Source organism: Branchiostoma lanceolatum, chromosome 11 (genome assembly GCF_035083965.1).
Source record: "Branchiostoma lanceolatum isolate klBraLanc5 chromosome 11, klBraLanc5.hap2, whole genome shotgun sequence".
Classification (NCBI taxonomy): Eukaryota; Metazoa; Chordata; class Leptocardii; order Amphioxiformes; family Branchiostomatidae; genus Branchiostoma; species Branchiostoma lanceolatum.
This window is the reverse complement of record NC_089732.1, coordinates 5,558,427-5,574,893: the sequence shown is the minus strand read 5'-3', so window position 1 is coordinate 5,574,893 and position 16,467 is coordinate 5,558,427. Positions and strand designations below refer to the sequence as shown.

Below are 16,467 nucleotides of genomic sequence, written 5' to 3'. Positions count from 1 at the left end.
GTTCGTGACGTTATTTTGGCGCAGAAGTTATTCATGTACGCCAAACAGCTAAGAGAATTGACATCATGTTTGTAAAACTTGTGCCAGTAAGGTCGAGCTGAGCTGTCACGTGACCGGGCGTGAAAAACCCTGTTTCCTGAAGATAAAGTCGTCTGATGTGCGTCGCTTTTCCTCCTGCAACAGGCGCAACAAGCCGACCGCCTTTCTACCCCAGCTTATCAACGAGAGAGCAAAGTACTTCTCCCACGGTGACACAAATTCTTTTCGCAGATATCAAAAGATTCAACAAGTGTTACGAGTTTGTAATCTTGTCATCTGCCTGGTATATTGCTTGTTTTCAACACGACGTCCTTGTTCTAACGCGGTGATACAAGTGGGATAAAGAGACAAAAATAAGAAAACTTTTAAAATCTGAACGATACTTTTCGAACTTTTAAAGCATACAAGATTTCCCTAAAATTCAGAGAAACATAACTAAGCCTTCCAGGGTTATATGAGAGTTCTGGATCTGTAAAGTTCTTACCGGTAAAATAGATGATCTTCAGCAGTAGAAGCGACGCCGTCCGCAGCCACATTGTAAACCTCTGCCACTGGCCGATTCATGAATGAAACTCGCAAGGACTTTTGGGACGTATGCGCGTGCAACATCGGAAGAACGGATTTCCTCTCACTAGATCCTGCCCACCCCCACTACGGTTTGGTATCGTCCTGTAACATCCACTTATCTACATTGGGAGAGACGCTTTTGGATTGTACTACTTGTCCTTGAGGTAAGTTATGAATGAAAATTTGCAATTTTAATGGGAACTGAGTAGGTTCCGGTGCCAGTAGCACGGAAGAGAGTGTATAGAGACACGCACTGTCAGAAGAGGTACAGCAAGGTTGGGGCATGAAAAATAAGGACGGATTCGCAGAATTACTCAAATCCCTTCTTGCTACAGTCGAGGAAACACGTCTTTTAATGACAAATGCTAGTTTCCCTAGATATTCTTGATGGTTTTTTCTAAAAGTGTCTCTCTTGAAAAGAATTGTGGCAAGTTTGATCCTTGAACAGATTGACAAGAAAATATGGCCATTCAAAAAATTTCGGGCCACACTTTAATAGCCAGCAAATTAACTAATAAAGGGTTGCAGGGATTTTGTAATGTGTTGATGTAACTATAATCTTCATTTCAATAATTGACGTTAAAGAAGTAGTGGAATATTGCGGGATCGCTTTTGGCAAGGAGGTTAACCTCCTTGCTTTTGGCAGCTCAATTGAGTTTTCATTCTAATGATCATCCCCCCCCCCCCCAAAATTAGCCTCCACCACGCCTTCCTATGGTTCTATGGGGGTACGGATTGCAAAATTCGGCAAAAGATGGAATAATTGGTCAAGAGAGTCAGTCTACGGTAATTCCCTCCACTGGTCAACCTCTTTGGTAGCCAAACTCCCCTGGTAAATCATTCTCCCCGTTAGCCAGCGCAGTCAGTCTGGTAGAGACTACCCAAGGACTACTGTAAATGCAGAAATGTTCAGGGTGGTTTTATGTTCACGGTTTTCGAGGTGAACTCTTTACCGCGAAATTAAAACCACAGCGAAAAGCCGTTCCATTGTGTGATTGTAGCGCTAATATTGGTTCAAATGCGAACTCTGAATCCTGAACTCTCCTGGACTTTTTACATGTAAAATCTCTAGGAAGGGAGTTTCTTCTACAGAGGTCATGACTTGGTACTTGACTGGACCCTCCTAATGCTGGAAGGAAATGATTCAAATGCTGTCATGGCTTCCCATGAGGTCACTACGAGAGGACACATTCTGAGAAACGATCTAGAGAAAGAAACACAGTAAAAGTTGTTGTTGATTGAGCAATGTATTTCCCAAAGTGTTTTTGATGACTTTTCTTTCATTCACAAAGACTTTTTATATCTAACTTTTGAAACGTAACATCATATACAACATCATAACCTCTTTGCCAAAATTACACTCATTTTGAAAAAAAAAAGATATTCAAAATAGTACGCTAGTTGCTCAACACAGAAATATTACCAGGTTACACACAAATATACAAACAAACAACTCACGCATTTATACATCTCTAAGTAACAAATTTACAATAATGTTAACTTTGCCACTAACCATAGTTTGTGAAAATTCCTCAAAACCTAAAATACATGTGGAAAGAAACTGGAATGTGAGGAACATTCTCTAACTTAATTCCTAGATTGAATTAGATATGTTACATTGATGATAATTTTGTTTATTTCAGGGTAGAGATTTTCGATTAGAGTCTCTGTTTGTACTAGTAGAATCGTCTGTTGACAGAGACTCCGAATGAAGAATTGTCGGTTGAATCAACTATTAGAATCACAGATTCTGTCAGATTGTAATCTCTACCCTGACATCTATACCAGTTTTGCTATGTGAGAAGATATAGTTTTTCAAGGTTAGGTACTGTTGAGTTCCCAGGCTACCGGTAGAATTAGCAATTGTAGCATTGCCAACGGTACTGGCAGAGATCATGATCTTTGTTGACAGAGACTTTGATTGAAGAATTGCCAGTAGATTGCAATCTATACCCTGACTTCTATGCCAGTCTTGATAAGTGAGCAGATATAGTTTTTCAATGTTAGATGCATCTACTGTTGAGTCACGAGGCTAGGCCACTGGCCGCCCGCTGAGCTGATCCTGAAGCATCTTGTTATAATCCTCCACAGTCTTGGTGACTTTCGACATCGTCGGACGGAAATCACTCTCCATTGTCTTTGTGGCAATGACTGAAAGGCTGGTTAAGGGAAAATCAAGTGGCATAAAACACTCTTCAACCACACAAAAGGATTCAATATCAGAATTAGACAAAACTACTGCTTTTCTTAGCTGGAAAAGTTTTTTTACTAAAAGAAATTATTTTTCTAAATTTCGGTGATAAAATTTGACTTTTCAATTTTCTCAGTGCTTCTAATTAGTAAAATTTAATTCAATATAGCTATTTTAGGACACAGGTTAAGACCTCAAATTTTTAATGATTACATACTACAGTGATTGAACCATAAAGGGAAAAGTAGAAATGTTTGCGGTACCGGTGGTTTTATGTATATTTTTGCGGCGACATTTTTTCGACATTTCTTGTCCAATACTGTAGCAGTATGTGACTATAGCGCTGCCACGAACTTAAACCCGCCGCAAACACTACTTTTTCCCCTTACGCGCAAAATAAAAAGCACACAAACTTAAATGCATTTACAGTATAAGGTCATAACAGTACAGAAAACCCGTATGAACATTTAGGAGTTTCCGATAAGAGGAAGTAGAAATGGAAAGGGGAAATGTTGCGACATTCTATTGAAATCCCCACCCAAAATGTGGGGGTTGAACACGACTTTAACCCGCACCCCCAGAAGAGACTGTGTGTAGTACAAGCAGGGCTCGAAATTCTTTTTTTGGAGACCCCCCAAAAAATTAGGTGCACAGAAAGAATTTTGGGTGCACAACATAAAATAAAGTTGAATGTCAGCAGTCTGTATTTCTATCCAGCTAACTTCAAATTTTAACCAAGCAATACATCAAATAAAGTACAACAAAAGGTTATATTGATTTTTCTGATACTTACATTTCAAGAATTTTCTGTATACATGTACTAGTGTACTAGAGAACCGTTACCCTATAGAGTACAAATATATCTAGGTGCACCAGTGCACCCACAGTCAAAAATTAGGTGCACAGCTCCAATTTTGGGTGCACATACACCCACTATTTCGAGCCCTGACCAGTCTGAGTGAGATGTCTGTGGCCAGGCTTCCTGTCAACACCATGTTTATCACAGGAAGCATGTCCGTGTCACCACTACTCTTCCTGCTACTGGGTTGGCACAGTCTCTATGACTCACAGGTATCAACAACCACCCATGTCACATTTTGGGTACATAATCATCATCATGAAGGCTTAGCATAATCAATCGTAGACAACCATAAGTAGCAATGTGTAATGGTTAGTGTGTGTAGCACCAGAATCAAGAGGTCCTCGGTTCAAACCCCTGAAAGGCCCACATGTTGTGCTATAGGGTAGGATACTTAACACAAATTTCCCACTTTAAAACTTGGGTAGGGAATGTTCCTGAGCAGCCTTTATAATCCTACTTTTCCTAATGTGTCAGTTTGCCCTTATTACTTACGTCTTGTTACGTGGTGACCATTGAGTAAAAAACCCTAAACAAATGACTCTAAATAAGTGTAACACGGTTGCAATATCATTGCAATAACATAGTGCACTTTGTGTATAGACCAGTGAGCTGAAGAGCATGAATGTTTGCGGGCCAGGATTTAATTTTGTGGTAGAGAGAAATTTGAGTGTTTGCGGTGGATTTAAGTTTGTAGGTTAAACAATGGGGTAGGAAGCTTAAGGCAGAAGATAGAACAAGCATTTTCACGGCTGTTTTAAGTTCGAGATAAAGACGTCACCACCAAAACCACAAACATTAAACCACTACGAAAATGTCAACATGTACAGTATCCAGTCTGATTATGTACTGGAGATCTGTAGGCCTTCACAACAGGAAATGTACTACCAACAAGTGAAACAGTCCAAAGGATACACTCCTTCATGACGAAGTTGTTCTGTTCGTGGTGCTGCCACTTCCGCTGGAGGTTACTGAGCTGGGTGTGAGTCTCGTTGTCGTTCAGCTGGGCCTTTAGGAGGTCGTACTGCGCCGACAGCTCCGACATTCCTGCGAACACAGCGGAAAGCCATTTAGTTAAAGTTAAAATCCTCCCACACCATTATTGATGTATAGGGTGGTGCCCATCTCCGTTCCATAGCCCTGGGCCAGACTGTGGTGCAATCACTGTAGCAGGGGGCTAGTCTACTGGCAGTGAAGTGTGTTTAACTTCCATACTGTTTCAGAAGTATGTACCATTTTTATAAAGTCGTTGGTATGACTCGATGCGCCTCTTGTCCAGAGGTGTCCTACCTGGGGCTTGAACCCCAGTCCTTCTGGTCCAAGTAATTTGAACCAGATGTGGTGAGAGGCAGAAGGCGCAGACCACTACACCACAGGGACACCCCAGAAAGCCATAGGTGAGGCTTTTTCCCCACGAACTGTCACAGAACTGACAGCAGACACTACTTCATCTAGATAGCTATATACTGTGAATCACTTTAATATAGCGGCAGGAAATACATTTTGTATAGCGGTTGGGGAAAAATGGAGTAGGTCACGGCACTTAGTTTTGACGGTGGGAACAAACATTACTGTCTCACATATTAGTGATCGAATATTTGCTACGATGAAATTTTAGCTGTTGACTAGTGACCGTTAAATTAGCTAAAATTAAGTTACAGTTAACAAATCAAGAATTACAGTATGTCAGTGTTAGATATGAATGGTTAAATGGTATACAAAAAGTGACAAGTCATTGGATAGCAAGCCACTGCCACGTGCCTGAGAAGATGGTATGTTGCGCCAATTTGGCTGACCAATTCAGACTCAGATGTCTTGAACAGTTGGGTTTAGAAAGGGACATATCAAAATTTCTTCAGATAAACAGAGTGGCATGTGCCTGTATTGAAAGAATTGTTTCTGAGACACTATCAGACACAGCGCACACTTACCTGTTTTAAACATGTCCCGCCTCTTCATAAGTAACACCTTGTCCTCTTGAAGTTTCTGGATTAAGAGAAGAAACATAATATTAATATTATCATTTACTGGCACGTGACAAACACCACATCATGCTCAAATTTTCTTTTGATCTTACAAAAGAAAAATTCTCCTAGCTTTGTACAGTGTAATGTGTCTGGAAACTAAATCTATTTTCATCTATTTGACACTAATCCATTCGCACTTTTCTTTGCAAAGATTACGAAAAAGAGGATTAACACTACTGTTATATAAGATTACTTTTATCATTTTATAAACTGTCGAATACAGTGAACACACAATTGAGAACCCACCCTTTTCTTCTCCTCATGGTGCTCCTTGAGTTTGTCCAAGTCTTCGTAGGTGGACAGTTCTTCGTGCATCTGTTGTATCTTCTGTTTGAGAGACTCCAGCTCTGTGGTGATCTTAGTCTCCAGCTGCTCAACCTTCGCCAGGTCCATCTGGAGCTTCTGGCTCTCTGGAGGGTACAGAATTTGGAAGGTCCATTAGTTAACCGTTAGCACACCGATGGAGGCATTTGGACCCCATTCTCTATTGGTTACAGAGTTAGGCAGCAGGGAGAAGGTTAAACCTGGTGTAATCCTGGCAACAACCTTCTGCCGAAGTTGTTGACTGCCAGTAGCTCTGCGAATTTCAAAATCACCAGAGAATTAAGCATATTTTTGGCCTGAAAATGTACACTGTCACATTGCAGGGAGGTCAGTGAACCTAGCACAGCAGCTCAAGAAAAAACAATTATTTTGAAAAGCTGTAAAAACAGATATTGTACAATCTTGCAATCACATGTAATCAGGTTGATTAAGCATCTCAAAAGTACTGTAATTCACTTTATCTTCACGGTAACAAAATTTCATGATGTAAGGAAAAATTTTTTACTGAACTTTAACTTCACGGTGGCAGCAAGTGATTTACAGAACGGATGTGTGAAGGAATCATAAATAATAACTACAGTTTTTTTCACGGAAGCTCACGGTACAGAGGTGACCTTGAAAACAGGGAACATAAAGTTACAGTGAAAGAAACAAGAACTACAGTATGCTTTTTGTTCACCGTAGTGCAAGTTCCTGAACAGATCGGTATGCGACGTTAGACTTGAATGTACCGACCTTCAGCCAGGTTGGCGGCAGTGGCCTTGGACTTCTCCATCTCCGTCTCCTTAAAGTTCAGGTCGTCCTGAAGGGTCCGCAGCTGCTGCTGGGTCACACCTGGCAGGTGCCGGGCGCGGGTGATTTTCTGTCAACAAAAACAACACAATAATTAAAAGAGGTTGGCTATATACTCATTTCTCAGAAAACTGGCATCTATCGCACTGCAGTCATCCCTTAGTAAGACATCTGGAGCCGCATAGTTCCCGTTTAGAACTTATGTTCGCAGCTGCTGCTGGGTCACGCCTGGCAGGTGCCGGGCGCGGGTAATTTTCTGTCAACAAAAACAAAACAACAACAAACAGATGTTGGCTATATACTCATTTCTCAGCTAACTGACATCTATCGCACTGCAGTCATCCCTCAGTAAGACATCAGGAGCAAAACAACAACAAACAGAGGTTGGCTGTATACTCATTTCTCAGAAAAAACGGCATCTATCCCACCGCAGTCATCCCTCAGTAAGACATCTGGAGCCGCATAGTTCCCGTTTAGAACTTTTATGCAGCCTGTCAGACTGCTTTTGCCATGGGGGCTTTTTCAATGAACATTAAAACTAGGCTAAAAAACAGAGGTTGGCTACAGACATTGGACGTGTTTACAAATAAGGCCACACCAATTTAATTTCTTGGTCAACGGAATCTTTAAAAAATGCTAGATTGTAAAATCAACTTGAAAACAGTTTCACAGAGGAAAGTTTGTACTTTGGTGCACAGAGTTTCAGGGAATGAACAGTGTCAGGTGCAAGTTTTCACCCCAGCCTTCTTTTTTGATTATGTCCTCGTGCTAAAATTTATCAAAAACATCTGTTAACCAAGAAATTAATTGGTGTGGCCTACCCAAATGAAAAAAAATGCTCCTTTATAATTACAGTCACGTTTTTGGCAACATGTCAGGGGCAGGGGCATTGTTTTCTTCTATTGCTGCTTATATTAGCTTCACTCACCCTGCTTGAGGCCTCCAGAAGTGCCACAATGTTGCCCTCCAGTTGTCCCTTAGTTTCCTGCAGTGTCACATGAAGTAATGTTAGAAATGGAACACGCATGTGTACAATATACATGGTGGACAGTCAGGTACTCGCAGAATTATACAACTATAGTACAGTACTTTCAAAACTTCAAAGCAGGAATGCCCTAACTTTCATTACAAAGAGCATTTATGGTATAATTTTTACTTATTTCTTTTGTTGATTTTGCTTAGTTTTGATTATGTGAAATTATAATCAGTCATATAATCAACTTTCAGGGGAGGCCCATGAAAAGCCACATTGGCTTCTAGCTCCCCTTGCATGTTTTTGGCGATGCCTCAGGGGCGAGCCAAATTTTTACTATATTGTGTGCAGATTGCAAGAATTCTAGGAATTGTACAGGAATGTGAAAGTCCATGGGACGATAACTCAAGAATGCCTGGATGTATTGTCTTCATATTTTGTAGGTGGGTAGGTCTGTGGGAGACCTTGTAATGATTGGATTTTGGGCCCCCTAGCGACTTTCTATGGTACTGCAGGGGAACTTTCACCTTTCGAATCTCGTCTTCTGAACATGCTATAGTCATAATTTTTGAGTGGTGGATAGCTCTGTTAGGAAAATATGTCCTGTAGGTTTGACCCCCTAGCAATATCTGATTTGCATAATTAATGAGGACAGTTAATAAATCAGCTGCATTCTATTATAGGACTCTCAAACACATGACATATGTAACTGAGAAAGAGATAAATACCGATAGATATCAATTATGCAAATTTATGCTTAATTTGCATAATTAATGACAAAATACTATAAATCCATAGTGGTAAATGACTGAGATTTCATTTTTGCACCATTTGGAAGTTAAGTAAATGTGGCCACTATTAGACACAAATCTTGCATAGAGGGCCTCATTTACATAATTTATGAGGAAATGGTACGATATCTTTTTTTGTGAAAACAAAATTTTCATTCATTGGACAACTTGTGTTATTTTGGTAGAGAAGGTGATCTACTGATATGATTTATGCGAGGTCCTTATTTGCATGTGGGTTAAAAACGAAAACGTTAACAGAGACCGCCGTCGCCATGGCAACATCTTTTTTATGTTGCCAATCTTGTTTATCCTGTATTTCATATTGTTTCTAAATATTTGAACACATGAAAATAAACAATAAACAGAATGAATTCTTATATTCTATGAATGTACAGAAATCATTTTTTCACAAAGTATGACGTGGAACAAACCAGTTCAGAGCCCTTGGTCTGTTCAAAGCTGTTCAGGAACTCATCCATGGTCTCTTCTCTCTTCTTAAGCTCCTTGTACTTCAGGTTCCTCTCACCTAAAAGCAGAATATTTTTCAGTTTATCAATGCTAGAAAAGTACCGTAAGCATTTGATCTAAGCTGACAAATCAATACAATGTAGGTAATAGCCTGGGAGCCAGACTGTTTCCGGGGCCTACACAGGCCAGCTCCTTGGCTAACATGCTCCCATGGCAAATGTGATTCAGAGTCTAACATGGGGCTGTGGAACCTAGGAGACAGTCTATCCGGGCTATTTCTGAGGGAGTTTTAAACAGTGAGAGTGTGTCTCATCATATACATTGTGTACAGTCAGACAAATTAAAGTAACACCAAACTTTGAAACATTTGAAATCTTTATTGAGTTTACAACTTTGCAGACTTGTTAAGTCTATTATGATGGTATTTACATTCTTATACTCACACATTACACAAGAATAGTATGTATAACTGATTGCCCCATTCCACACATGGGCTCTTCCAAAAGTATGTTTTTCCACAAAGGTTTATGGATGATACCACGTGGCTACAGGGGGAGACAGGTAACCCACCCTGGTGCTCCTCCAGATCCATGTCCAGCTGGCGGATCTCCTCCTGTAGAACGTTGATCTTCTCTCGGATCTCACCCGTTCTGAGGAAACAAAGAAATGTTCTAGTCACAAAAAAGTTGATGGAAGTTAGACATTGATGAAGGTTAGACATCTAGGTAATAAGATATGCCAAAATACAATGAACTATGAATTGATATGCAAAAAGATTTTGCGGTGGTTTTATTTCGCGGAAGGAGAGAAAAGGAGGTTTCCACCGTGCTCTAAGTTAGTGGTTGAAACAATTCTGTATCCAGTAGAAATACACTGGAAATACATATTCACTGTGTCATGAATTCATGGTATAGAGGTCATCGTGAAAATTGCAAAACTGAAACCAGCGCAAAAGTTTGAAGATTTCCTGTTGTAGTACTTAATAAACATGTACTATCATCTATTATACAACTTCCATTAGATACAGATACATTGTACTTACTGCCTGTCCATGCTGGCGATCTCCTGGTTGTCCTCCTTCACCTGTTTGAGGAGTTTCTCGCGCTCCTCGGCGGGCGAGCCCTTGGCCTGGTCCTCCGCCATCAGGTTGTCCCGTTTCTCCTGTAGCTCGTGAAGCTGCTCGTACAGGCGCACCGCCTCCTGTTTGATCGTGGACGTCGACAGCTCCTGCAAAAACGACACAACGTGCATGAATGTGAGTTCATGCTAGTGCTTTAATTTTCACCATCAGATACCCCAAAATCATCTTAGCCACCAATGTTTTAGTCATTGTATCATCTCGTTGCAATATGATACATATGAATGAATATGTACTCACGTCTTCTAAGTTCTCCCTCTTCATATTAAGAGAATCCAGCTCTTGTTGTTGTCTCTCCAGATCCTAGTGTTCAACATGTAAAATTGACTTTTATGACTCAACAACATTGTATATCTTATTCGGGTGAATTTTTATGTTAGAAGCTGACCTTATCACAAACAAGGGAATTAAACTACAAACATTATGTACAAATGTATTGACATATATATGTATGTATCAGATGGTATGACAAGGAAATGGAGCAAACGTATCTAGCAGACAAGATAAAGTATGACCTTTTTGTGAACATGAGAAGTACATCTTTTTGTACATAGTGTGCGGACCATATAGGTAAAGGAGTAAGTGTGGCCCATACCTCCAGCAATGCTAGGTTTGCTTTCTTTAGCTGGTTGTACAAGCCTTTCTTGTCTGGACTCTGCAGAAAAGGAGAGAAAAAAGTTACATTGACATTAAAACTGTAATACGGTAGTCAAATACAAACAAGTAACGACATATCACTCTACTACAAGCATTCATTTGTTTGTATGTAACTTCTGGTTGAACTTGAATCCTGCATGTGTTGACAGTTTCTAATTCTAATTGTACTATTCCATTAATTGGAAATGTAATTGCTAATGTCTAGGTCGGGGAGAATATGTACCATTCCCTCCACCAAGCTGTCTGTCAGACGGCGCTGCTGTTCAATCTCCTGTTCCAGCTGTCTTAGCTGTTCTTCTTTCCTGTAATAAAGAAATTTCAGAATAGTCAGATTTTTACAACTTACAAGGAAATAAACATCCATAACATACAAGATAGAAGCTGTGCTTAGCAAAAAAAAACAAATTATATTCGTGAGAATCACACAGGTTTCCAAACCAACAACAACAACAAAATCTAAAACTTTTAAGAAAACTCACTGTCTTCTCTCTGTAAAAATGGTGTCCATGTTCTTTTCTTCCCTGTCATTCTGGACTTTCAGCTGTAAAAACAAGGGATGAAATATTAACAAAATACCTTCTGTGTGTAAATTTCCTTTTCTGTTGTGTTATACAGTTCAACTTAATGTTCATGGAAACATATAATATCATTTTTATCTTCCCTATATACATGTAATAATAATTTGATTGCAAACTCATGTTCGAGGGCTAATTGCAAGGGAAGAAATAAAATTAAATCAAACAGACATACTAACGTATGGAAAGGTACACAAATGTCTAGTCTATAGAACTACTGTATCTATATCCTTATAAGTCTATTGATAGAAGTTACATGTATACAGAAAAAGTACTTACCATGTTGTAATCTTCCATAACTTCCTCCATCTCTGTATCTGTGTTTATCTTGTCAACAAGCTGGAAAAAAGGAGGAAATTATTGACATAGACCAAAGGGTAATATACACAATAACTTCCAATAAAATCCTGATGCCATTTGTAATGATAATGTGTCAGAAGAAAGTACACACCATGTTGTAGTCGGCCAACTCTCCTTGCAAGCCTCTGAGTTCACTGGCCAGTGTTTCAGCCCTAGATGCAACAATTATCAATTGGTTACATTCATTATGAAAGTATTTGATTTGTATGAAAATCTAGCATGTTGATGGCATTCACAGTGATAATTACCATCACCAATATAATTGCTATTCTTTAAAGACAGCATGAAATGATAACTAGGCACATAAAAGGCTGGTTCACAAAAATAGCAAAAATACCATTTGGTAGTACATTTTTAGACTACATGTTGAGATTTGTCCGTTTTGTAACCTTCCTTCTAATCCTAGGATACTTTTTTCCCAGCTTGGGTAGTAATATAGAAATTCACATTGCAACACAACATCGACAAGAGCATTGTTTTAACCGTCCAGTGCATTGTGAACATTTATGCCAGGACATTGCTGATCCTTAAACACATCTTCAGAAGATGTCCGACTCACCTTTTCTCATAAGACAGGTAGGAAGAGTTCTCCTGCTCAAGAGTCTCCTTCTCTCTAGTCAGCCTGGTCACCTCAGCCTGCAGTTCCTGTATCTTAGACCTGGAATGTAGGGGGAGCACCTGACATAAGTCTCAGTTAAAACTCCCAAAGATTTTGTTATATTTCATAAAGCCCAGAACTGTTTTATGAGCAACATTTCAATAAGATATTCTTGAACGCTAAATCTATATCTTACCGTAGCTGGCCCAGCCAAAATGATCTGTCTTGAACTTGTCTCTGAGGACCTGTATGTTTGCAGCAAAAAATTTAAAAAAAACATGGTTTACTCATTTAACAATAATGACATGTTTCAATATGTAGATAATGAAATATTCATTATCATCTTTGTATTCTACAAGCAACAAGCTTGTCATGACACAGACTATCTTTTTTTTACTGTAACCACCTATTCCATGTTACATGGAATTTCACAGTATAGTTGATAATATACCTGTTTCTGTATACTACTTCTGTAGTAGCTGGTATAACCGCCTTCGGCATAATACAGAAACCTGTCACAACTAACCTGTGCACATCTAGCTGCAAGCATTTTTTAAAGTTATCTAACAAGAATGCCGCTACTGTACTATTGAATATACCTTACCTTTAGATCCAGTCTTCATACCACCCAGGCCTTGCTGAGTCATGGGTCGGTCAACGACCCTCACTTGGGATCCCAACACTAAAGGAGAACAAAGAAACAAGATCAGAGATAACACCACTAATACTGAGGATATCAAACACTCTTTCTTACATTTCTTACATGAATACCAATTTCTACAAAACAAATGCCTCTAGCCTGAAGATCAGGAGATTTTGATTTGGGTAGAGACTTAAGTTAGTCATACATTGTCTGCTAGGTCCAAGCATGATGGATGTAACTATTCTAATGGAGCTTAAGACATCTTAGTATAGACTTAAAGCACTGGAAGTCTTTGTTCTCATTTTGGTACATAATTATGCGCACCTGAGCCACCTGCAGCACCTCCACGTGTACCTGGCCGGGCTGTACCAGGTGCCTGCAGAACAGAGGGGGGGGGGGGATTGGGTTATTTACATTTGAATGTACAATGGTAACATATTGTAACATTTTAAATGTACAATAGTAACATTTATATGTTCAAATGTATCCAAAATACAACACTAGAAACTGGGTAGTTACAAACTGCTTGTTACAAGCATATCTAAGAATTATGATATAAGGATGTTTATATTACTGATGGTTTGTTGGTTTCATATCAATATAACTCAAGACTAGATGGAAGAATCATTAGAAAAATAGCTCCAAGCAATGGATCGATGAGTAGCATATTTTCACACACTCACCCCTGTTCCAAGTCTTATAGCAGTTGGTGGTGCTCGAGACATTGCTGCAAGAAAAATCAAAGAGTAAATTTTTTCAACAGAAGCTGTTCATGCAATACATGTTCCTGTATAAAAATTAAAATAGGACTTATATCAACAACACCTAACTAGGCTGCAATGCCCCCTGTTGATCATTGTAAAAACTACAGCTAAGTATAACAACATGCTGCATTAGCAGGTGGTTGCTGTTTTTGAGGGATGACACCTTGTACTTGTTCAGCATTCTTGCCAATAAATCTAAAGGACTTGAACTTTGAAATCTGTGTCTCTGTCTTGACTTGTCAGTCTCTTTTTTGTGAGAAGACCACGTGCCGGACGACCGGATTCTATCATTCCGCTGGGTGGTCTTCCTAGACAGGTTTCTTCTTACACAATAGTCCATACCTGTTGGCTGTCTGGCTGTTCCTCCCGCCCTAGATCCCGGTCTGCGTCCTGAACTTGTCGGTGGTCTGAAGTCGGCCCTAAAGAGACAAGTTTCGATTTTGAATTAAATCATGTCTCTTTTAAACTTTCTCACTCAAGCAAAATCCAAGCATGCGCATTGCAGTTTGCACCAAAGCATGCTTTTTCTTGCCAAGCTCCATTTGTCTACTGTGATTTATGTTCATCCAAGCCATGTAAGTATGTGTATGGAATGATTAGACATCCTTGGTATAAAAGTATGAGTGCTGCACACATGCTGGTGATTCTGAAAATGTAAAAATGTATAATTTTGAAGTGATTTCCACACACAGAATGGTGGCAGGTGATTTTCCAAACTGGTGTGTTGAGTGTTATGCAGTGCAGGATGCCATATATTTTACAAGTGTACTGTTAAGCTTGATTAAGGCAATGATGAGAGGGTCTTTCCCTTCTCCACACACATGGGGTTCTACATTGCGAATTGAGCCGAATTATTGGTATTACAGTAAATTCTGAAAAATCTCTTCTGCATTACGCTGACGTTGGCTCATGATCAGTTTTGTTACTCCTTCCTTGCCCTTCAGTAGTAAGAAGCTCCTGTCCATAGAAAGTTCATGGCTGGGCTTCGCTAGGAAAGATTTTCAGGGGTAATTTCAATGAACAAGTAAGGAGAAATGAGCTGACAAGCTCTGTGCCGCATTCTACCATCATCAGGTTTGTTCCCATGGAACCTAATGTCCAAGCAGATGTATGGTGGCAAGGCAGTATCCAAAGGGCCAACCATTGGGCAATGTGCCGTTCCCCCCAAAAAATACAGGGGGGTTGATGACGTACTAGTTGGACTGGACTTAGGATTTAGGGGGTGTGGAGTAGTCAGGATTCTAGGATTTAGGGGGTTGAAATCGTTAGGGTTCTAGGATTTAGGGGGTTGAAGTAGTCAGGATTCTGGGATTTAGGGGGTATACAGATTGGGGTGTCGTCAACCCCCCCTGTATTTTTTTTTGGAACAGCCCAATTGGATACTGGCTAGTTGGTCCTTTGGATGCTGCCTTGCCACCAATAGATCTGCTTGGAGACACACAAGCGCATGTAAGCAAAGCTAACTACTGCACTAAAAACTACCAAAATCCCGCTTTTACAAAGAACATGAGACCTTCTACTTAAGTCTCAACACCCGTTGGTTTTTCTCCCGAATCACTCCTGCTCGACGTCTCACGGCAAAGCGTTGGTGTAGGGAGTACTGTGGTACAGAGAAAAGATGTGACTTACCTGAAAACAGTTCAAGTCTTGGGTTGAAAGTCATTGACAACGTTGTTAGCACGGTGAGACAGTTTTCACTTTTAGTAATGTCGCTCCAGCTGTGCCATCATTTATCTATGCATTAACTTTAATGGTGGATGGAGTGAGTTTTTCAAATCATTAAAGGCAGCCGAAGCAATATTAGGGCCCAAAATATGAGAAAAAAGATGCTGAAATCTTTATGGTAGTGAAATTTAATAACACTATTTAGCACATTTGCGTAATAACTTCATACCGTAATTTTTTAAAACGGCGCAAAAACGTGCCGTACGATGATCCCCTTAGTTTCGCGAGCCTACAAATAAATTGACTTTCAAAATCCGATTCTTGGGCCCCAATATTGTTTGGGTTTCCTTTAACCAAGGATAAAGTCAACGATTTTTTTTACTACGAGCGCTGAGCGCCTGTTAGTGTTACTTTAGTGTTAGATTTTGAGAGTCAAAGTTTTCAGGTTGTCAAGCAACGACCACCCCCCTCCCCTCACTTTCTTTAGCGTAAACCTTTACAACGCTTGATGTTACGAGAACCCCTCAATGATAATTACTTGAAGAGATCAATATACTTACATATTTCCGTCAGCTTTACCCACCTACATTAACATAAGGTCCGAGAAACGCAACGCTAAAATGTGGAAAGACAGGAGCTAACTTTTGGAGCGTTTTTGTTTTCTGCACAAAAATGTGCGCGAAGCATGCCGGGATATGGAGTAATCCATTACAAAATAGGGGTCAAAGTACTGTACTGTTTTGAAGGTACAGAAACTTGATGTCCCCCTTTTCTATTAAATTAGATATTGGAAAAAGTAGAAAAAGGTACTTTGAAAAACAAAACAAAAAACAACGACGATGTCTAACGATAACTTACTATATTGTGAAAGACAATACAATGAACAGGAGGGTCCACAGCTACAGGTATAACATTACCCAAGATGAGTCACCCTTTATTTCTGTAGGTGACAACTTCTTGAAATTAAAAGAAAGTGGAAGACATTAGGTCAGAAGAATTGACACTCCAAAGTCTCTGTTCAGTTTTATATCTAATT

The 16,467-nt window shown here is 39.7% G+C and overlaps 1 protein-coding gene across 2 annotated transcripts; it reads right to left on the bottom strand.

Annotated features, from left to right (window-relative positions):
- Positions 1-1,834: 1,834 nt before the first annotated feature.
- LOC136444525 (intraflagellar transport protein 74 homolog) lies at positions 1,835-16,126 on the bottom strand. Of its 2 annotated transcripts, XM_066442120.1 has the most exons (23): positions 15,992-16,126; positions 15,280-15,366; positions 14,109-14,185; positions 13,686-13,729; positions 13,327-13,378; positions 12,964-13,041; positions 12,556-12,604; positions 12,321-12,419; positions 11,853-11,913; positions 11,681-11,740; positions 11,306-11,367; positions 11,050-11,128; positions 10,765-10,824; positions 10,410-10,472; positions 10,074-10,258; positions 9,602-9,681; positions 8,995-9,089; positions 7,728-7,784; positions 6,743-6,869; positions 5,930-6,093; positions 5,588-5,642; positions 4,572-4,703; positions 1,835-2,757 (listed from the first exon to the last, which is right to left on the bottom strand). In XM_066442120.1, the coding sequence occupies exons 4-23, from the start codon at positions 13,725-13,727 to the stop codon at positions 2,639-2,641; spliced, it is 1,719 nt and encodes a 572-aa protein (XP_066298217.1). In that variant the 5' UTR covers positions 13,728-13,729; positions 14,109-14,185; positions 15,280-15,366; positions 15,992-16,126; the 3' UTR covers positions 1,835-2,638. The 2 variants fall into 2 exon arrangements, with proteins under 2 accessions (XP_066298217.1, XP_066298216.1); XM_066442119.1 differs by lacking the exon at positions 15,280-15,366.
- Positions 16,127-16,467: the final 341 nt, after the last annotated feature.

Excerpts from the sequence above, each read along its gene's own strand:
- LOC136444525 (XM_066442119.1), bottom strand. Across the intron at positions 13,730-14,108 it reads AACAGCCAGACAGCCAACAG|CAATGTCTCGAGCACCACCA; the intron begins GTATGGACTATT and ends TTTTTCTTGCAG. Across the intron at positions 11,129-11,305 it reads ATTTTTACAGAGAGAAGACA|GAAAGAAGAACAGCTAAGAC; the intron begins GTGAGTTTTCTT and ends TCTTTATTACAG.